Source organism: Ranitomeya imitator, chromosome 2, assembly GCF_032444005.1.
Source record: "Ranitomeya imitator isolate aRanImi1 chromosome 2, aRanImi1.pri, whole genome shotgun sequence".
Classification (NCBI taxonomy): domain Eukaryota; kingdom Metazoa; phylum Chordata; class Amphibia; order Anura; family Dendrobatidae; genus Ranitomeya; species Ranitomeya imitator.
In genome coordinates, this window is record NC_091283.1 from 63,048,092 (window position 1) to 63,070,764 (window position 22,673).

The window sequence follows — 22,673 nt, forward strand, 5'->3', positions numbered from 1 at the left end:
GTTCCACTCCAAGGTGTTCCCCAGGTTGCCTTTCCTGAGCTTCGATCTTCCGGCTCTCGTTTAGTAGTTGTTGGAAACTACGCTGCATTAGGCCTTCAAATTGGGTATGGGGTGTAGAGAGAGGGTGTGTTACACTCCAAGGTGTTCCCCAGGTTGCCTTTCCTGAGCTTCGATCTTCCGGCTCTCATTTAGTAGTTCTTGGAAACTACACTGCATTAGGCCTACAAATTGGGTATGGGGTGGAGAGAGATGGTGTGTTACACTCCAAGGTGTTCCCCAGGTTTCCTTGCCATTGCTTCGGTCTTCCGACTCTCGTTTAGTAGTTGTAGAAAAGTACACTGCATTAGGCCTACAAAATGGGTATGGGGTGGAGAGAGATGGTGTGTTACACTCCAAGGTGTTCCCCAGGTTGCCTTTCCTGAGCTTCTATCTTCAGGCTCTCATTAAATTGTGGTTAAATGGAACAACTGCATTTGGCGTACTAGTTGGTTTGGGGCCTGCTATCGGTGTCTGCCACTCCTTGCTGTTCTCCTGGTTTCCTGTCCTGAAATTCCATTTTCAGGCTCTCGTTAAGTAGTTGTTAATGTTAGACTGCATTTGGCCTACTAGTTGGGTTGGGGCCTACTATCGGTGTCTGCCACTCCTTGCTGTTCTCCTCCACTGAACAAAGCTGTGCCGCCTGTTTACTACGGTTGCCAATTTTGAACTGCATTTCGACTACTTACTGATTTGGCCCTACTCTCTGTGTCAGCCTCTCATTCCAGTTGTCCTCCACTGCAATGCCCCCTGGTTATTCCTGTGTTACCAATTTTGAACTGCATTTAGCCCACTTTATTCTTTGGGCCTATATCTGTGTTTCCACTTCATCGTGCCCATTGCCCAGCCAGTGATAGATGAGTCTGCTGGTACATTGAGCCATAACGCAACATTCGTGCATGCTACACAACAACATTGTGACCCTGCTGAAAGTCAGGTTGCTCTTCCCGCATACCATACCACCTTACACGGGGACAAAGAGGAAGGTGCAGATGAAAGTGCAGGTTCCTTCATCAGGTTGGGGGAGGAATACTAGTTGGCGACGTCACTGGCACAGGGCCTCTCATAGTACGCAAAAGTGTTGCTGCCGGTGGGAGGCGCCCCCGCCGTGCAAACACACCGCTGTACTTTGAGGGGCCCTGTGCCAGTGCCAATGCCAACAAGTGGGCCCCCCCCTGCTTGCTCAGGATCACAGCACTTGCAAAGTTGAAATACTTACCTCTCCCTGCTCCACTGCCGTGACGTGGTCCAGATTTCCTGGGCCCACTAATTACTTGAACCAGCCCTACCCCACACAACTTTAGCCAAATGACCCCCAATTTCAAATGCCTTCCAATTATTATAAGGTAAATTACGCTTGACAAGCTTCATTAAGAAGAATGGATGGTTTTTACATTAAAATGGGCACTCTAGGTGTTTTCCTGGCCCCCACTCACTGCCGACTATGCTGCCCCATTGACTTGCATTGGGTTTCGTGTTTCGGTCGATCCCGACTTTACGTCATAATCGGCCGATTTCACTCGACCCGACTTTTGAGATAGTCGGGTTTCGCGAAACCCGGCTCGACTCTAAAAAGGTCAAGGTCGCTCAACTCTACTCTACACCCCTTCTCACCGGGGGCATGTGAGCATGCTTGTTTTTAAGAACCCTGAATTGACATTTGCCCAATTAAAGGAGAGCGCTATACGTCTCCAGCTGGCAGAGGCACCTCGGGATCAGGAGCCTGCGCAACCCATGGCAGAGGCTCCTCAACAACAGGGAGTGCCAGTGACATCAGCTATGTCCGGGGCCATTGCTAAGCCCCTGGGGCCCAGTACTAATGAGGCTCTTCAACAAAAGCTTGACTCTTTAACTGATGTTGTTGCTTCAATGGCTAAAACCATGCAGGAGATGAGAGGACCCAAGATGGAGTTGGCAAACCGTAGAGAAGATGTTCCATGGATGAGAACCCGGAGATACCCGACATGGAGAGGACGACCCCGCGACCGCTACCAACCGGATGGACAGCCCATTTGCCGCCGTTGCCAGCAGCCAGGCCACTTTGCACGAGATTGTGATTTAAACGGGAATCTCCTGGGAATGCGGGCCGCTTCGCAGGAATGAACTTTCAAGGCCCAGCACCCTGGCACGACAGGTACATCGGAGGACGACCCATTATCCCTATCGTGCTGGACGGAATGCCCCTCAACGCTTTGCTGGACACAGGTTCCCAGATTTCATCTATACCGTATATCCTTTATAAGAGGTACTGGGCTGATGCAGATATTGATAAAGGGCCCTCTGATGTTGAACTAGATATATGGGCCAGTAATGGTAAGTTGGTACCGAAACTAGGTTTCAGGGAGATGACCATAAAGATTGGTAAAGTAGAATTGAAGAAACAGGGTATAATTGTTGTTGATGTTGACCGGCGGAACTGTGAACCAACTGTATTGATAGGAATGAATGTGTTAGAGAACTGCTTTTCCGAAGTCATTTCTGTCTTACAGCAAATTGCTGAAACTGCCCAATCCTGCCAGCAGAGAGTTCTCCGGAGGGAAATAAAAGTATTGATGTTAAGGCAACAGGTAGAAGTTGCAGGTGGAGAAATCGGCAGTGTGAGAGTAAGTGATCCAACGTCTATTGTAATCCCACCAAAAACAGAAATGCTGGTATGGTGTAGAGCAGCCATTGGTACTAAGGGACGAGATTATCAAGCCTTAACAGAACCAGTGTACACCAACAGCAGGCCCACTATACTCACAGCACGAGGGATAGTCGAGGTACACCGAGGACGGGTGCCGGTACGACTTTTGAACTGTGGAGAGGAAGAGGTCACTTTGCCAAGGTATGCTACAGTGGCAAAGCTATATACTGTTGACAACAATGCCATCACAACCATTGAGCCCTTAGAACCAACCTGTCAGGTGGAAGTCAACGGCTCAGATGGAGAATTGGAGGATTGGTGCCAACAGCTACACGTGGGCATAAATTCAACACCTACCCATCAAAAACAAGGGGTGTATAGGCTAGTGACGGAATATGAACAAGTCTTCAGTAAACACCCATTGGACTTCGGACGGATAGAAGGGGTAGAACACACAATCCCCACCGGTGACCATCCCCCGATAAAAGAAAGATATAGACCCATACCGCCCGCTCACTATCAATGTGCAAAAGATATGCTGAGGGAGATGAAACAGGCCGGGGTAATAAGAGACAGCTGTAGCCCCTGGACGGCCCCTCTAGTGATTGTCAAAAAAAAAGACGGAACCATGAGAATGTGCGTAGACTACCGGCAGATTAATAACATCACCCATAAAGACGCCTACCCCTTGCCTAGGATAGAAGAGTCCTTGACCGCTTTGAAATCTGCTAATTATTTTTCCACCTTAGACTTAACAAGCGGGTATTGGCAAGTCCCTGTGGCTGAGAGAGATAAGGAAAAGACGGCATTCACCACATCAATGGGTCTAAGTGAATTTAATCGCATGCCGTTCGGACTCTGCAATGCATCCGGTACCTTCCAGCGGCTGATGGAATGCTGCCTCGGACACAAGAACTTCGAGACCGTCCTCCTGTACCTAGATGATGTGATCGTCTACTCAAAGACTTACGAACAACACTTAAAAGACCTGGCAGAAGTGTTCGAAGCCTTATGCAGATATGGCATGAAAATCAAGCCATCCAAATGTCACCTTCTCAAGCCAAAGGTACAGTACCTGGGACACATTGTGAGTTCGGAGGGAGTAGCACCGGATCCCGAGAAAATAACCGCCATAAGGGATTGGCCGAGACCTACCAGCGCAAAAGAAGTGAGGCAATTCCTGGGATTGGTGGGTTACTATCGCAGATTTATAAAAGGATTTACCAAGTTGGCAGCACCATTGCAAGACGCCTTGGTAGGGCAGACGAAGAAACCTTCAAACCGAAACCCTCCTTTCCAGTGGAACGACGAAAGGGAAGACTCCTTTGAACAACTAAAGAAGGCACTAACTGGAGAGGAGGTTCTGGCATACCCAGATTACCATCAGCCTTTCATCCTCTACACCGATGCCAGCAATGTGGGACTAGGAGCGGTGCTGTCACAAAAGCAAGAAGGTCGGGAGAAAGTCATCGCCTTTGCAAGTAGAAAGCTCCGGCCTACTGAAAGAAATCCAGAAAATTATAGCTCCTTCAAATTGGAACTACTGGCAGTAGTTTGGGCTGTCACTGAACGTTTCAAACACTATCTGGCCGCTGCAGAATTTATTGTCTATAATGACAACAATCCGTTGACCCACCTGGACACAGACAAATTAGGTGCGTTAGAACAGCGATGGATAGCCCGGTTATCTAATTACAACTTCAAGATCAAGTATCGAGCAGGTCGCAAGAATGGAAATGCCGATGCCCTATCCCGGATGCCACACTTGAGAGATGTAGAAGAAGAAACGGGGGAGCTTGAAGAAATTGAACTACCAGCCTTCCATCATCCCAAGGCGAAACATCATCAGTCAAGTACCTATCAGAAACAACAAGAGGTGAATTTTAATCCGTTTGCACACCATAGATGGGCTGACACCCAAGACAGCAATCCGGCTGTGAAGTTGGTGAAGGAACTGTTAACTGAGCAAAGTGCATATCCCGATGAGGATGCCCCAGAAGAGACGCATCAACTCTGGAAAGAGAGAGGCAAAATGTTCCTGTATCAAGGGAAGCTCTGTAGAAGGTACACCAATCCGAAAACACATGAATTGGTTTGGCAGATTATCGTGCCTAAACAAGATGTGAAGATGGTCCTCGAAGCTTACCATAATGGTGCTGGTCACTTCGGTTGGAAAAAGTTAGAAGTACTTCTAAGAGAAAAATTTTATTGGGTCGGGATGAGAAAATCAATCGAACAGTGGTGCAGAAATTGTGGCCCGTGCAACCTCAGAAGAAACGATCAAAAGAACCAAAGAGCACCACTGCAGCCCATAATCACCAAACAACCACTTGAACTTGTAGCCATGGACCACGTGAAGTTAATACCAAGCCGGTCCGGCTATGTCTATGCCTTGACCATCGTGGACCATTATTCACGCTTCTTGGTAGTAGTACCCGTAAAAGATCTGACAGCAAAAACAGCAGCCAAAGCGTTCCAAACGTACTTTTGTAGACCCCATGGATATCCGGAACAGGTTCTCACCGACCAAGGTACAGCCTTTGAATCAGAGATCTTCAGAGAATTCTGTAATATGTATGGTTGCAAAAAGATCCGGACGACGGCCTATCATCCACAAACAAACGGCTTATGCGAGAAGATGAACCATATTGTAATAGACCTACTAAAGACTTCACCTGAGACAGAAAGGAATCAATGGCCAGAGAAATTGCCTGACTTGGTGGATCTGTATAATCATGTCCCGGTGAGCTCCACCAACTGCACCCCAGCTTACCTTATGCGTGCAAGACCCGGCCAATTACCAATCGATCTAGGGAATTCTGAAACCAGACGCAGAAGTTCAAGACTCCAATTGGGATATCATACGGCAAAAGCAGTATCGCCAAGTGCAAGAGAGTGTGGAAAGAAGCCTTCAGCAAACTAGAGAAAGACAAGAGCGAACTTTCAACCAGAATGCTCTAGCGACCCCATTAAGACCGGGTGATCAAGTGCTCAAGAGAAACCGTCGAACCAATAAACTAGACAATCAGTGGGAAGCCGTACCCTACACAGTTTTACCAACAAGAATGGATAATCCTAAAATGTGTCTCATTAGCAAAAACGGAGGCTTAACATCTGTATTAGTGTCAAGAGACAATCTTAAATTGTGTCTGGAAGCATTGAAAGAGCCAGAAGTTGTCCAGCCGGAATCAGAAGTTATTCAACCCATACAGGTTCAACCAGTAAAGGAAAAAGAAGAGGAAATGTATCACACATGTATAGGAGACTTTCCCAAAACCCTACTAACATACCATGGTGCAGTAGTGGTTCCCATGGTGGCCTTTTACCCAACACCGAACCCAATACCAGAAGTCCCAAGACAGGAAGAGGCTGACCCCGTACTACAGGAGGTTCCAGGCCAGGAAGAACAGATTCCTGATCAGAGTAATCCCATTCACGGTGGACTTGCCAACTCCATAGTCATGGAATTATCTTTAGCAGAGCGGGCAGATACTACATCCGCAGTAGACAGTAGTACACCACATGAAGAGATACCGCTATTACGTAGATCACAGCGTAGTACCCAGGGTCAATTACCGGCCAGGTATGCAGATTACCAATTATAAAACTATAGTCATTGTTATCATTCTGCAACGTTTAAGCCCAGTACCTACAGAGACTTGTCTGTATGAACTTCTTGCATATTCTTGAACTTGTTATCAGCCCGGAGGCACTAAATCAAAGCTCCGGAAAGACTGCTTTTTGAACTTTGCTTTTTTCTCTTTTTGAACTTTCTTTAGACTTTACATTGACAACTTCGTTGGAAAAATGGAACAAAATTCCTGGACACAAACTGCAGTGCCTTTCCTAGTACCTTCAAGGATAGGACTGTATTAATGGACGCTATTTGAAGTGACTTTTTATAGAACTCTATTTTTGTTTCCTTGAGTGGTTTTTGTAACTTTTAATTTTTAAGACTCTGTACATATTAATTGTTATTTCAAAATTTTATCGTCCCACAGTCCCGGAGTACTGTTCTTAACTAAGGGGGAATGTGGCCCCCCTAGGGGTATTTGGCACAAAAATAGTTACTGACAGTAAATACAAATACTAAAATAGCAAGACTGCACTACCACCTCCGGCCAGAAGGGGGAGCTCCAGAGACTCCCCTTGATCCATTCTGGTCTGAGAGAAGAACTGGCAGTTGGGCTAAGGAGCTGAAAGTGAGAGGTCATGCAGCTGAATTTCTAACAGTCCTGTGACTGTTTCCAGGCCCAAATCACCGGCCTGAGGAGAAGAGGGACAGAGAAAAAGGACATTGTGAGAACCGGGTAGCATTAATCACTACCCAGAACAGGCGCAAAGACGGATACCGGATCCGTGGCTGTATTCATTATATATAATACAGCAACCGGAAAAACGTGAGGTGATATCAGCTTCACTAGGGCCGGACGCAGCAACAGACACAGAGTTCAGCGGTACTCCCGGAGGGGGTAAGCTGATAAAAGGACTCGGGTTGCCCGTCGAACCAGGACCCGGAGGGGACAGATTGGGCCGGCAGCCAGTTCACATACAGCAGCAGGGCCACACAGAAATTGCGTACAATAAGAGGCGAAGACCTCGGCAGGGTCAAAGTAACTCAGAGTTCCCATACAGACTCCGGTGACAGGACTGGTTGTAAATCCCTTTATGTTAAAGTAAACTGGTTAAACGTTTCAGTGCCTCAGACTTTCATTTGGACAATAGCTATCTATCCAGGATCGGGATCATCGCCGCTGGGAGATCCTGCTGCTGATCAAGTAAGTGCCTGTCCCCTAACGATACCCCTTACACTGTGCATTGCCTGAGGCCACAGCACCGGGTCAAGCCACCCGTGACATCCCGCTTAAGAGACAGACCCCATTGGTCCGGTGCTGGGTATCCCGGTCTCCTGGGCGTCACAGAAGCAACACTGATTGACAATCAATTTCACATGCTGTTTTGCAACCATCCACCGCCTCATCAGGAGCATACCCAGGCATTGTATGGAGGTCATACAGGCATATGGAGGCCACACACACTACTGAGCATCATTTCCTTGTCTTGAGGCATTAGCACTGAAGTTGGATCAGCCTGTAACTTCATTTTCCACTTTGATTTTGAGCCTCATTCCAACTCCAGACCTCCGTGGGATATTAGTTGTGATTTACTTTGATCATTTTTAGGTTTTATTGTTCTCAACACATTCCACTATGTAATGAATAAAGATTTACAACTGGAATATTTCATTCAGAGATATCTAGCATGTGGGATTTTAGTGTTCCCTTTATTTTCTTGAGCAGTGTATTTGTATATAATTATTTATATCTGCACTTGTCCTTTTTTACATATTTGTTCTATTAGCAAAGGGCAGGTGTGGAGGACTTAGCACGTAGAAATGTTGCATGGACTTGACTTGATCCCAATATGAACTGTAATATTTAGTTTCTCCTGTGGTGGCGCTATAGGAAAATTAAACACTCGCTGATGGTCCTCCGTACAGAATACCGCTGAGGCCCTAAGCAATCCTATAAAGGGCCTATTGGCAGGGGATCTTTTTAACTCTTTCAAAGTAGACGAACCCTCCAAGTTTGACCACATTCACTGAAAAATCATGTAATCTGATGTCTATATAAATTTGTGACATTTTATTCATGCCAATGTCTTTTTCTACTCTACAGAATATTAGACATCATTCAGAATCTCAGGACCCCTGTAATCCCAGGTCTGCCGGTATACGCTATGCCAACTGGTACATTTCCAGTTTGGATCCTATGCCTACTCGTAGGAGTTTCCAGTCAATATTCCCCAACGCCGCCGTCTCTTGAAGAGACTTCAGAACTCTTGCAGACATCATATCAGGAGCCAGCGGCCAACTTAGTGCCCATGGATATAAGGCCACAGAATGATACGGGCAACGCCTCGAATGAAAACCAAGGAAGAATGCCGCCTCGCTCACCTCCGCCTTGTCTGTCCCGCTTCAAAATCAAGCACGCTTTCAAATACGTCACAACAATACTGTCCTGTGTGATTTTCCTGGTGGGGATTGTAGGAAATTCCACACTTTTAAGAATTATATACAAGAATAAGTGCATGAGGAATGGACCCAACGTCCTTATCGCCAGCCTGGCACTTGGTGACTTGTTCTACATCCTCATCGCTATTCCCATCAATATTTATAAGGTTTGTTAATAGGGCTTTAAAATATTTATTTGTATTAAGGATCACAATGCCTGGACTGACTGCGGGTCTTCTGACCCAAAACTACTGGATCATATATGCCAATGAGGCTTTAAGTTTGGGTCAGAAGACCAGCGGAACTTACCTAGACCTTGAAATAAATCTATCTGCACCCAGAGTTACTCGAGAAAGGCTGGAATCGATCCATTTGCCCCTATTTAGAATCATAGAATGTTAGAGTTGGAAGGGACCTCCAGGGTCATCGTGTCCAACCCCCCCCCCCCCCCCGCTCAATGCAGGATCCACTAAACCATCTCTTATAGATGTCTGTCCAGCCTCTATTTGAAGACCTCCATTGACGGAGAACTCACCATCTCTCATGGCAGCCTGTTCCACTCACAAAGTTTTTTTTCTAATATCTATTCTGTATCTATACTTTCTAACTTTATTATGTACAGACAGCTGTGTTATGTGATCTCCAATCTGACAACCAGTACAGTACATGTTCTTCTGTGTAGACAGCAAGTTAGTCTCTGACATTCCATAAACAGCTTCATTCTAAAGGGCATTTCAAATCCAATGTTCTCCGAATTGGTGGGGATCTTAGCACTCATACTTTTATCAATCAGAAAGTTAGATCACCTTTTCTGTGAATAGGTGATAACTTGTAATGTTCGGAATAACCCTTTAAGATAGCAATTGTGCCTAAATATAAGAGAAAAGTGATATAGTAAGTGAATACCTACAATGTTTAGATGCAAAGTTATAAAACGCCCTTGACTCACACTGACTATCTCTATCATCTGTGTGTGCTATGTGCTGAATCTCCTGTGTATCCTATGAGATGCAGTTTGATTATGATTCCCCTGCCTCCTGCTTGCAAACACGGTCAAGGAGAAACCTATCACAAGCAATAGATGGAGAGTAGATATGTTAATTCTGCAATACAAAGAGTACACTAAGGCCGAGATAGGGGACTGAAACTCTTTGCAATTGATTTATCATTGCTGCCCCGATATAGAACTCCGCGCTAATTACATACAATGTGATTAGACTTTGCATCACCTGTAAAACTTTTAAGTATCTTCATAATAATTCTCTATAGCATGTATATATTAAAATCAACTTCAGGACTTAATTGTTTAGTATCCCATCTCATGTAACTCCAAGGAGAGACCGTACGGCTTCCAAAGAGCATTTGGAAAGGAGGCCCAACCCTGGTTGTTCCCATAGTATATGCTACTTGAACTCTATTGTTAGAGAATAGGGGGTTGGGAATTGGTCCAAGGGTCAATTAAAAAGCATGGATGAAGAAACAAACCCAAGGTCAATGTTGGGGGACAAAACAAAGCACAATATTGGTGGTCCCAAGAGAGTATCCCATTAGTATGAGCTTGTCTGATTCACTTTGTATTGAGTTAGTTAATAGGGGTCCGAGAGTCCTATCACAGTATGGGTTATTATTTTATTATGTCATTATTGCAAAAAAAATATGATCCCTGTGTACTTGCAGCTGCTGGCGGAGAACTGGCCTTTCGGAGTTTATGTGTGCAAGCTGTTCCCCTTTATCCAGAAGGCATCTGTCGGGGTTACCGTGCTCAGCCTTTGTGCTCTCAGCATAGACAGGTAAGACTCAAGACCTTCTAATGCCCACAACAGACAGGTTTTAGGTTTTAAAATGCCAATGTTATAATTCCTGACAAACTCTACATGGCCGCTGTCTACAGCTCTATGATGACACCATCGGACTATTCTACCCATTATAGAATTCAAAATACAGAATGGCATGATCTTTTAAAGGTTTAATTAATTCATTGGCATACGTGCGGGGGAGAAAACAGCTGACCGCACCACCGCTCCTCCGACCATATGCAGGGAAACTCACAGCTTGCAGCCAGCCGGCAGACTCGAGGTGCTCAGCCGAGACAACGTCCATAAATCATGTAGCAGCAAAGAAGAAACTTGGCAGCACTCACCGATCTTCTGACAGGTCTTTATTACACAACTTCACGGCACGGGGGTGTGTACAAGGAGTGGAGCAGGTGAACGACGGCCGTTTCGCGCCCTCCCGGCGCTTCAACGGGTTCAATGGATACACGGATGTGACGCCTGAAGTAGCGCTGAGCTCAGTCGCCCCTCCCTGCGCCACAACCCGCCCACCCATAGTACACAATACAATTAAAAGCAACAACATGCAATTAAAAACAAAAACCTAACACTACGCATTGAACGAGCATGATATCTACTGACTACACATGCAGAAACTATAAACTATCTCCCTGCTACAGTAGTTGGCTATTTGGGGACATACTGTGACAATAGGACTGTGCATATCTGTGTGTTACACTATTCTCAAAAATGCATAAAACTACCGCACTTCCCGCAGCACATACCCACTACGGAACTCGGCGCCAGTCACTGGACCAACTTCAGTGGGACATCACAATCATTAGGGCTACCTCCTAAAAATGACCGGACCCATGGCTCCTGTGCGCATTATCCACACCGCCTCGCATCTCAATAGGGCATTATGGTGGTCCCCCCCTCTTATCGGGATTTTAACTTGTTCCACGCCTGCGAATGTTAGCACCTCTACATTGCCTCCATGTTCCTCTCGTACATGTTTAATAAGTCTAGGGACTCCCTTCCCTGTAGTTACTGATCGACAATGTTTGCTAAAGCGTACGTATAAACACCTAATGGTCTTACCCAGGTAGAAACGTCCACACGGGCACCACACCACATACACTACGTTTTTAGTTTTACATGTAATCAGCTGACCTACTTTATGTTCAACTGGCCCTATGTGCAAGATCCTATCTGTGACATGCTGTTTGCAGAATGTGCAGTGCCCACATCGGTAGTTCCCCTTAGGGGTACTATTACTCAACCAATTGTCGGGTTTATTTACTACTACTCGATTCTGCACCAGTATGTCTCTAAGCCTCGTACTCCTTCTATTGGAAATAAGAGGGCCCCTGGCTACTACCTCCGCTAGTTCTCTATCTTTATCTAGCAAATGCCAATTCTTTCTTATGGCGGACCTGATCTGCCGGTCCATTGGGCTGTACTGGAAACAAAAAGTAAACCTTTTGCCTATCGGTGGTAATGCCTTACCCATGTGTTGATGTTTATTGCTCATTTTGTCACAAGCCTCTTTCCACACCCGATCCGGATATCCTCTATATCTCAATCTCAACTAAAAACGTAGTGTATGTGGTGTGGTGCCCGTGTGGACGTTTCTACCTGGGTAAGACCATTAGGTGTTTATACGTACGCTTTAGGGAACATTGTCGATCAGTAACTACAGGGAAGGGAGTCCCTAGACTTATTAAACATGTACGAGAGGAACATGGAGGCAATGTAGAGGTGCTAACATTCGCAGGCGTGGAACAAGTTAAAATCCCGATAAGAGGGGGGGACCACCATAATGCCCTATTGAGATGCGAGGCGGTGTGGATAATGCGCACAGGAGCCATGGGTCCGGTCATTTTTAGGAGGTAGCCCTAATGATTGTGATGTCCCACTGAAGTTGGTCCAGTGACTGGCGCCGAGTTCCGTAGTGGGTATGTGCTGCGGGAAGTGCGGTAGTTTTATGCATTTTTGAGAATAGTGTAACACACAGATATGCACAGTCCTATTGTCACAGTATGTCCCCAAACAGCCAACTACTGTAGCAGGGAGATAGTTTATAGTTTCTGCATGTGTAGTCAGTAGATATCATGCTCGTTCAATGCGTAGTGTTAGGTTTTTGTTTTTAATTGCATGTTGTTGCTTTTAATTGTATTGTGTACTATGGGTGGGCGGGTTGTGGCGCAGGGAGGGGCGACTGAGCTCAGCGCTACTTCAGGCGTCACATCCGTGTATCCATCGAACCTGTTGAAGCGCCGGGAGGGCGCGAAACGGCCGTCGTTCACCTGCTCCACTCCTTGTACACACCCCCGTGCCGTGAAGTTGTGTAATAAAGACCTGTCAGAAGATCGGTGAGTGCTGCCAAGTTTCTTCTTTGCTGCTACATAATTCATTGGCATGTTTTCATTTAATGGGGTGGTCCAAGCTTGGCATGAAAGTCTGCAGTGACTGTATGTGACTGCAGACAGCGCGCACATTGCATGCTGTCAGGATTCTCTGGTGTCGGTGCCAGGAATGAGCGGGCAGTCTCGTGACCTCAGGTATGTGGTATGTATACTTCACACTAGACATGTTTGGCCTCTCTCAATTTCAGCGAGGCTGCGCACGTGTACTCTGCTGCAGATATAGCAGTTCTCTGAATGCTGAGATGTGTTTAACCCCGCCCACACCACTGATTGGCAGCTTTCTGTGTTCACTGTGCAGAGGCAGAAAGCTGACGATCAGTGGTGAGGTCAAGGTTATGCCGAAATCATGAATATGGAGAACTACATGGCAGCAAGTTTACTAGTCCTCTAGTGATAATCTCCTAATAAACTGCGATTTTATCAAAACTACAGCAAACAGCCTGGTAAGTGACACAACACTGGAATCAGGGTCTCTACCCCACATTGTGCTCCTCTCAGATTGAGCAGCAAAAACCAGACGACAGATTCCTTTTAAGCCGCGCTCCTATAATGCAGGAGGAGAATTTGCTTCCACCCCATATGAATATTGCACAAAGCTTCCCGTAAAGTCAATTTTTCAAAATGGAAAGCACAAATGCAGCTCAGCGCAGAAGAGAATGCTGGGAGATTTCAGCTCTAAAATTGCAGAATTAAGATTCACACAGTATAAAATTTGCTATTTCTTATCTTTTTTTTTTCTTCTTCAGATATCGAGCAGTGGCCTCCTGGAATCGAATTCAGGGTATCGGGATTCCCGTGTGGAAGGCCATAGAGCTGACGCTGATCTGGGTGGTCGCCATCATTTTGGCAGTTCCAGAAGCTATTGCCTTCAACTTGGTCAATCTGGACCTCAATGGTCAAACCATTCGGGTGTGCATGCTGCCACTGGAACAGTCGCCAGGGTTTATGAAGGTGAATGGCCCAAATTCTATATTTCATGGTCAGCACTTCCCACTAAACAAGAGCCGAAACGGAGGAATGCTCTGAAGGAACAGCTTCCATTCTCACAGATTCCAGCCATCTTGGTCATTCTTCTAAATGGCCGCCATGTAATACTGCGGGAGTAATATGGAACCAGTCTGGAGACACCAGCTCTGTGCCAGGGGTGCCATATTCTGGATGGGGTTATCTCTGATAAGACATCCCCTTCAAACGTACCACCTTGACAGAGTACGTAGGAGGCCACGTCCACCTTTGGGAACATTTTTTCTCTTGCTTGTATTTTTGACTAGAAAGCATTTTTTGTAATTGGTTTTCAATACAAATTTTGCACCATCTACCTTCTCTCTAGCCTCTGTGTTACACTATATACCGCTGGCTGGGATGAGTTAACTGAGAACCCATCAGTGAGCTCGTTTTCATGGTCCATTGCGAGAGTTACTAACTCTTGTCTTGTGTTTTTTTTTTGTTTTTTTTTTAGCTGCTCTCAAATGATTTATCTCTCAGAACGCATCAAAGGTTAATGCTCTGGCAAACAAAGTGCCTTTAAAACCAAACGGGGGCAACATTGTTATATAAACCAAATGGTAAACATGATTTTTAGCCCCCAAAACAAGCATTTAGGTAACAATAAACTATCCTTAGAGGAAGTCAGTCCATTTAATGCCTGTACTGTTCCCAATACTTTCCCCAAACTTTTGGACATCTACAAACTAGAATAACGTAATGTCACGGGTTGCATCTCTAAGCTTTCTTGTATAGGATAAAAGTTTACATTTTTGAATCTTACATATTAGTGTAATGCATGTGTTCATTTTCTATACTTCTAATAAATAATAAAAAAAAAAAGGACACACTCATTACTTAAATGCATGAATTTGGGGCTAAAATACATTTTTTGCAATTGGGTTTCATTAATGAAAGTTAACAGAAACAATTGCTGTTAGCCCAGAACACATGCATTTAAGCAAAAATAAAAAGTCCATGAAGGCGCCCATATCCATTAAGTGCATTGTAGGCATCACTGAGCGTCTGGGTCCACGATGTATGAAGCTACTAACACTATAATATCTGTCTGTGCTCCAGTTCTATCAGGAGGTCAAGGTCTGGTGGCTTTTTGGCTTCTATTTTTGCTTGCCCCTGGCCTGCACCGGAGTCTTCTACACCTTGATGTCCAGCGAGATGCTGAGCCTGAAGAATGGGATGAGGATTGCGCTCAATGATCACATGAAGCAGGTAAAGAATGATTTATTGTTACGCTTTGCCAATATAGCACCATTATATTCCACAACACTTTAGAGATATTTTCATCACGGTCCCCATTGGGGCTCACAAGCTACATTCCCTATCAGTATGTCTTTGGAATGTAGGAGGAAACCGGAGAGTCCGGAGGAAACCCATGCAACATACAAACTCATTGCGGATGTCGTCCTTAGTGAGACTTGAACCCAGGACCCCAGTGCTGCAAAGCTGCTGTGCTAACCACTGAGCCACTGTGCTGCCCCTTAGTGGTGATAGATAATTTTCCAAAATGTGCACGGGACGGAGCTTAATTAAAGGCTAAAGGGATTTTCCGATTTTGGAAAAAAAACCATGGCTGCAGTTGGTTGTAAAAAAAAAAAAAAAAAAAAAAAAAAAAAGTCCTTTTCTCACTCTCCCCAGGTCCAGCACCTTGTCTTCAATGCTGCTCCTATTGTCTGATATATGCGCTGACATGACAAGGGCAGGGCTGTTACTAGAGATGAGCGAATATCATTGACTCACTCCTTAATCGGCAAGCTGTAGTGCTTGCCGAAAAAGCTTCAGCGGGAATGTGTAATGGATACCTAAGGTCCTGCACATGAGGAAAGAGACATAGCAAATCAGTAGAACTACACTACATTTCTAATTGGAGGTATTTGCTAATATTATTATTATTATTACACCTACTACATTTTGGGACAGGACCTTGGAGATGGGAATACCTCTTTAAGCCTATTTATTGACAATTTTCTCCCACCATTAATAAGGCCTAAGGAAAAAAAATTGGTGTTAGAGATAGAAGGACCACCAAAATGATTAAAATTAGGGGTTGGGGTGTTCCACTTGTAATATCCCTAAATATGTTTTATCAACTCACTAAAAGAAGAGTCAAAATTGGCTTTAAAGGGTTATTCATCTATTTGAATATATTTGGGAAATGATTTAGTGGCAATTACTAATATATAAGTATTACAGGTTCTCCTCCTCCCTCGCAGACTGCACTGCTCTACGTGAAGGATCATGTGACCGGTCCTGTCCATCAGCCTCCTCCAATGGGAAAACATTTCAAATGAGAAAGCTGCTTTCCAATTGGAGGAGGCGGATGGACAGGACGGGTCACATGCTCCTCCCTGTAGAGCAGTGCAGTCTGAGAGGGAGGAGGAGAAGCTGTGACGCCTGGAAGACTTGGTTGACTGTAATATGTTTTTTTTTTAGAGGAGAGAAGTGGCTAAGACGGTGTTCTGCCTGGTGGTGATCTTCGCTCTGTGTTGGTTGCCTCTCCATGTGAGCAGCATATTGAAGAAAACCGTGTATGATGGAACTGATCCACACAGATGTGAGCTGCTCAGGTACCATTCCAACTCTACGGACACATCTTCCAAACCTGCAGACTGGGAGTTCTCAATATAAAGTCATGACAAAAACTAAGTACACCCTTTCTGAATTCTATGATTTTAAGTATCTGGTCATAATTTAAAAAAAAAAAAAAAAAAAATCTGGTTCTTAAAAAGATTTTTTTTTGTTGTTTATTTTTTAACTTAAATGCAAGTATTTAGTTCAAAAAAATATTTTTGCAATTGAATTTCATTCAACAATTACCACCATTTGGCTTTTACCGGCTCATTGTTTCCCAGCAGCTTGAGGTGGTCTGTGGTCATAGATCAGCTGAGAGGAGATCAGAAAAAGAGGGATATAAGAGTTAGAAGCTCTCCAGTCAGACTGTGAGAATGAGCTCACTGACAGAGTCTCAGTTTATTCATTCTACAGTCATCAATATACACTACAGCGCAAAGGCTATAGGAGGCAAACTGCGACATTTTTAATGAGACCCAATTGCAAAAATATTTCTTTAGCAGCGAATGCAAAAAAAGAAATTTGTCCTCAAAGATGGACTTAACTCTGCATAAACAAATGGCCACAAAAATTATACAATCTAGGGCCAAAATTCATCCAGAATGATGTGATGTGCTGATAATGTCTTACAGAATGGTTACTTCACGTTTTTGCTCCAAAAGGTGGTTCTGCAAGCTCTAGATTCATGGGGTGTACTTAATTTGTTACACACCCCTTTTGCATTTTGGCCTAGATTTTGGTAAACAAGTAACGACGACACGGTGTGATTTGTCATGTGTTGTTCATCTGAGGCTGCGGTTACCTCATTTTTAATGAAGGTCCTAGAAGCGACAGACGATGAGTCAAGTCTTGGTCACATTTAGGGTTTTTTTATACAAAATTCAGCATTTTGTTTACTTCTCTAATTTTCTTCATTCAGCTTTTTTTTGGTGGTGAATTACATCGGGATCAATATGGCCTCGCTGAATTCCTGCATAAACCCAGTGGCACTCTACTTTGTCAGCAGAAAATTCAAAAACTGTTTCCGGGTAAGATGATAATGCCATTATCAAGATATATATCATTGGATGGTGTGTGGGGACAATCGGGGCACTTGCCCAGGGCCAGAATCTATAAATGGGGTGCCCTGCTTCTGCTGTCCCACAAGTCTATGAAATCAGCAGGTGGGCAGTTGCCCGTCTGATTCTTAAGTCTGAAGACACAGTGCCCCCCAGAGAGTGTGGTTAGTGCACCTCTGATGCGGTATGGCAAAGGTCGGGTGTGCACCTCTATTGCGGAGTGGCAGAGGTTGTGAGTGCACCTCCGATGTGGAGTGGCAGAGGTTGTGAGTGCACCTCCGATGTGGAGTGGCAGTGGTCGGGAGTGGACCTCTGATGTGGAGTGGCAGAGGTTGGGATTGCACCTCCGATGCAGAGTGGCAGTGGTCAGGAGTGCACCTCCAATGCGGAGTGACAGAGGTCGGGAGTGCACCTCCGATGTGGAGTGGCAGTGGTCGGGAGTGCATCTCCAATGTGGAGTGGCAGAGGTTGGGATTGCACCTCCGATGCGGAGTGGCAGTGGTCGGGAGTGCACCTCCTAAGCAGAGTGGCAGAGATTGGGAGTGCACCTCCGATGCGGAGTAGCAGACGTCGGGAGTGCACCTCCTAAGCAGAGTGGCAGATGTTGGGAGTGCACCTTTGATGCGGAGCGGCAGTGGTCGGGAGTGCACCTCCGATGCGGAGCGGCAGTGGTCGGGAGTGCACCTCTATCAATTCTCCTCGTGTCTTAGTGTGCCACTGTTGTACTGTTTGGCACCAGGAAATAGTGCACATAGCAGCAGCGCCCATCAGGATCCAGTACAGCCTTTGCAATCAGCATTGATCAGCGGCGAGCAGACGTTCCAGGGACTAAGTCCTGCTTTTCATCTACTGAGCATGCCCACGGGCCGACCTCTCATTGGAGGTCGGGGGTCATATGCTCAGGTCCTGTAGCATCTCCGATTGGACCACTAGGAAGGTCCCGGAAGGCTACAGCTATAAAGGGTTTGCATGGCCATGCGCTAGTATAAGCCTGTTATCGTGTGTGTGGATGTATGACTGAATCTGGTGAAAGTTCCTTAATCATTCCCATCCCTAGTGTTGTTGAAAGCACTTGGGTGATTGAGCTACCTAGCGCCAGACTGTGCCATCCAGCACTAGGCACAAGCTACAGAGTCTACAGTTAAGTCCATATATATTTGGACAGAGACATCATTTTTCTAATTTTGGTTATAGACATTACCACAATGAATTAAAAAAAACAATTCAGATGCAGTTGAAGTTCAGACTTTCAGCTTTCATTTGAGGGTATCCACATTAAAATTGGATTAAGGTTTTTGGAGTTTCAGCTCCTTAACATGTGCCACCCTGTTTTTAAAGGGACCAAAAGTAATTGGACAATTGACTCCAAGGCTAGTTCATGGACAGGTGTGGACAATCCCTTCGCTATGTCATTCTCAATTAAGCAGATAAAAGGCCTGGAGTTGATTTGAGGTGCGGTGCTTGCATTTGGAAGGTTTTGCTGTGAAGTAAACATGCAGTCAGAGGAGCTCTCCATGCAGGTGAAACAAGCCATCCTTAAGCTGCGAAAACAGAAAGAACCCATCCGAGAAATTGCTACAATATTAGGAGTGGCAAAATCTACAGTTTAGTACATCCTGAGAAAGAAAGAAAGCACTGGTGAACTCATCAATGCAAAAAGACCTGGGCGCCCACAGAAGACAACAATGGTGGATGATCGCAGAATTATCTCCATGGTGAAGAGAAACCCCTTCACATCAGCCAACCAAGTGACCAACACTCTCCAGGAGGTCGGCGTATCAATATCCAAATCTACCATAAAGAGAAGACTGCATGAAAGTAAATACAGAGGGTTCACTGCACGGTGCAAGCCACTCATAAGCATCAAGAAGAAAAAGGCTAAAAAACATCTAAAAAAGCCAGCACAGTTCTGGAAGAACATTCTTTGGACAGATGAAACCAAGACCAACCTCTACCAGAATGATGGAAAGAGAAAAGTATGGTGAAGGCGTGGTACAGCTCATGATCCAAAGCATACCACATCATCTGTAAAACATGGCGGAGGCAATGTGATGGCTTGGGCATGCATGGCTGCCAGTGGCACTGGGTCACTAGTGTTTTTTGATGATGTGACACAGGACAGAAGCAGCCGAATGAATTCTGAGGTATTCAGAGCCATACTGTGTGCTCAGATCCAGCCAAATGCAGCCAAACTGATTGGTCGTCGTTTCATACTACAGATGGACAATGACCCAAAACATAAAGCCAAAGCAATCCAGGAGTTTATTAAAGCAAAGAAGTGGAATATTCTTGAGTGGCCAAGTCAGTCACCTGATCTCAACCCAATCGAGCAGCATTTCACTTGTTAAAGACTAAATCAGACAGAAAGGCCCACAAACAAACAGCAACTGAAAACCACCGCAGTGAAGGCCTGGCAGAGCATCAAAAAGGAGGAAACACAGCGTCTGGTGATGTCCATGAGTTCAAGACTTCAGGCAGTCATTGCCAACAAACGGTTTTCAACCAAATACTAAAAATGAACATTTCATTTAAAATTATTTAATCTGTCCAATTACTTTCGGTCCCTTTAAAAACAGGGTGGCACATGTTAAGGAGCTGAAACTCCTAAACCCTTCATCCAATTTTAATGTGGATACCCTCAAATGAAAGCTGAAAGTCTGAACATCAACTGCTTCTGAATTGTTTTGTTTAAAATTCATTGTGGTAATGTCTATAACGAAAATTAGAAAAATGTTGTCTCTGTCCAAATATATATGGACTTAACTGTATTAGCAGCATTAGCGAGTGCGGCGCCGTGCGCAATCAGTGCGCTTTCCTGACCCTAGTTAGGGTGGTTAGTGGCGTCCGCCAGAGCGGCGCTGTACGCACTCAGTGCGGTAAATGTTTTAGTTAGTTCTGTCCTGACAACCGGTCAGTGTAGGGTGGGAATTCCCACTTGGACTCTGCATCTGACTCAGGGCGTCCTCAGGCGCGGGCTCAAAAGCCACCGGGGGTCAGAGCGAGTCCAATCACCAGTTCAGTGGGGGTGATTCATAGGGATCCCACCAGTGTCTTTCAGCTGCACCCTGTGACTGCTAACAGGGCGCAGCGTTTATTTGGCGACTCTGTGAAGCAACAGAGTTTGCTTCTATTCACACTGGGTGAGGTCTAAAACCGTGTGAGCAAGCATCCCTCCGCCATTACTGAGCAGCATGTTCCATCTCTGCACGGTGGACCCCGGGCTGTGAACGCACCTCTTATCTTTATATTATTTGGTGCGTTCCGCTAGCCCTAACAAACTTTCTCTTCAAACAACTGGGCGTATACCACAGAACTTCTGTGTGGGCAATTGCTTTTTCTCCTCCAAATCATGGCCATGCCCACAGAGTAGTTTTGTGGTATAGGCCCAGTAGGTAGAAGGGAAAATGTGCTTCTCGATTACAGAGGGGCAGAACTTTGGAACGGAGAGGCTCAAAAGAAAAACGGTTCAAGATTCGGCGGAGAAACACCAATGGGAGGACCTTAGGTATCCTTGGTTATGACCACTGATATAGTGACAGTTAGTTGGTAGTGCTTATAACCATAGATACCTAAGGTCCTGCACATAAGGAGTGAGATGTAGGGAATCAGAAAAACTTTTCTAATTGGAGGTATTTGCTAATGTTATTATTACACCTACTACATATTGGGATAGGATCTTGTAGATGGGAATAACTCTATAATTATATATTAACCATGCGTTTGTTTCCCTAGTCTTGCCTTTGCTGTTGGTGCCACAGGCCCAGCCTCGCGATCACACCCATGGATGAGAAAGGTTCTGGAGGAAAGTGGAAAGCCAATGGCCACGACCTGGTCCTGGATCGAAGCAGTTCTCGTCTTACAAACAAATACAGCTCTTCCTGAAGATGAGATGAAATACCCTTCTATCACAGACACAGAGGCCCATTTTCTACCCTACTGCTTACTGAAATCCAAAATGTCCCGCAGTGAGCGCTCTCTCTGTGTATGGTGGTTCCCATTTCTTCTGGACCATTACATGGAACTGTACCCAACCAGTTACCAAGCTCGTTGAAATCTGGCGTAAATCTGAAGGCTTAGTGTAAAGTTGGAACTGATAAAATCTAATATTTGGTGTATAGCAGGCTGACAGGAGTTCTTGCAAGATGGAAATTGAACATTTTTGTACAGAAGTACATTCAGAAGTTCTTTAGGAGCAAACGTTCTTCCAAGCTTCTTACTGTAACCCACGATTGTTCAGGGTAGCGAGGCGACTTTTGCTCTTACTGTACCAGGAAGTCACTGGGGAGGACTCTCCAAACACTGCCATTAACATTTATCGTGTAATATAGTCTTATTTTTCTTGTAGGCTTGTGACTGGGTCACGTATTGTTTGTATATTATCGATGCCGCTAATGTTATGCTCCCGTATCCTCATATATAGCTGGAATATATCATCATTTGATGATGGGTGGGAGGATTCAACCTGCAAAAACCGGGTGGACAAATGTGCCGTCATGCTGGGAAACATTTACTCTATGGTTGTGCTGGTGTATCGGATCCCTACTCATTAAAAAGTGATACAAATTCTAGCAATATCCCAACATACCATAGGAAAATCCCTTTAAATGCAGCTTTGATGGAGGGGTGCCCGCTGTGTTAGGCTGGTTTCACATTTACGGATGGAGGTGCTGCGTACGTCCTCCGTGAAGCTCCGCCCACTGTCACACCTCCTCCGGTCAGCTCCGCCTGCATCAGCATGCGGCATGCGTACCCTATCTTTACCATTAGGTACACAGGCCATGCCGATGTATGCGGATGCCTACGCATGCGTTGTTTTGACGGTGCGGCGTACTGCGCCAAACGCAACGAGTGAGCTCTAACTGCGGCTGTTTAACCACTTTCATGCTGTCATATCTGAGAGCGGCATTTACATTGTTTTAATTCTGGGTGTACCCAACAAGATGGTAGGGTGCTGATGGGTTAACACAGTAAACGGAAGCCTTTTCCGCCATCTTTGTACTGCCATGAAGCCCTGCCTGTGGCTCATAGGAGCTTGTCATTTTTACTATATACTAGTGCTGCAGCAGATGACTGATCGCAGGTTCCAGTTTCCTCTAGGGACTAAAAAATAAAGTGAAGGTTAATAACTATATATATATATATATATATATATATATATATATATAT

At 45.2% G+C, this 22,673-nt stretch overlaps 1 protein-coding gene across 1 annotated transcript in view; it reads left to right on the top strand.

Moving 5' to 3' along the window:
• The window catches only part of LOC138661900 (endothelin receptor type B-like), a 58,561-nt gene extending 36,486 nt beyond the window's left edge, over positions 1 to 22,075 (top strand). Inside the window, exons 2-8 of the mRNA XM_069746855.1 lie at positions 8,341 to 8,842; positions 10,353 to 10,465; positions 13,623 to 13,827; positions 14,941 to 15,090; positions 16,312 to 16,445; positions 17,369 to 17,477; positions 21,240 to 22,075. Of these exons, the coding sequence (XP_069602956.1) occupies positions 8,402 to 8,842; positions 10,353 to 10,465; positions 13,623 to 13,827; positions 14,941 to 15,090; positions 16,312 to 16,445; positions 17,369 to 17,477; positions 21,240 to 21,389 (1,302 nt within the window). The 5' untranslated portion in view covers positions 8,341 to 8,401 and the 3' untranslated portion in view covers positions 21,390 to 22,075. The remainder of the gene's footprint in view (positions 1 to 8,340; positions 8,843 to 10,352; positions 10,466 to 13,622; positions 13,828 to 14,940; positions 15,091 to 16,311; positions 16,446 to 17,368; positions 17,478 to 21,239) is intronic.
• Positions 22,076 to 22,673: the final 598 nt, after the last annotated feature.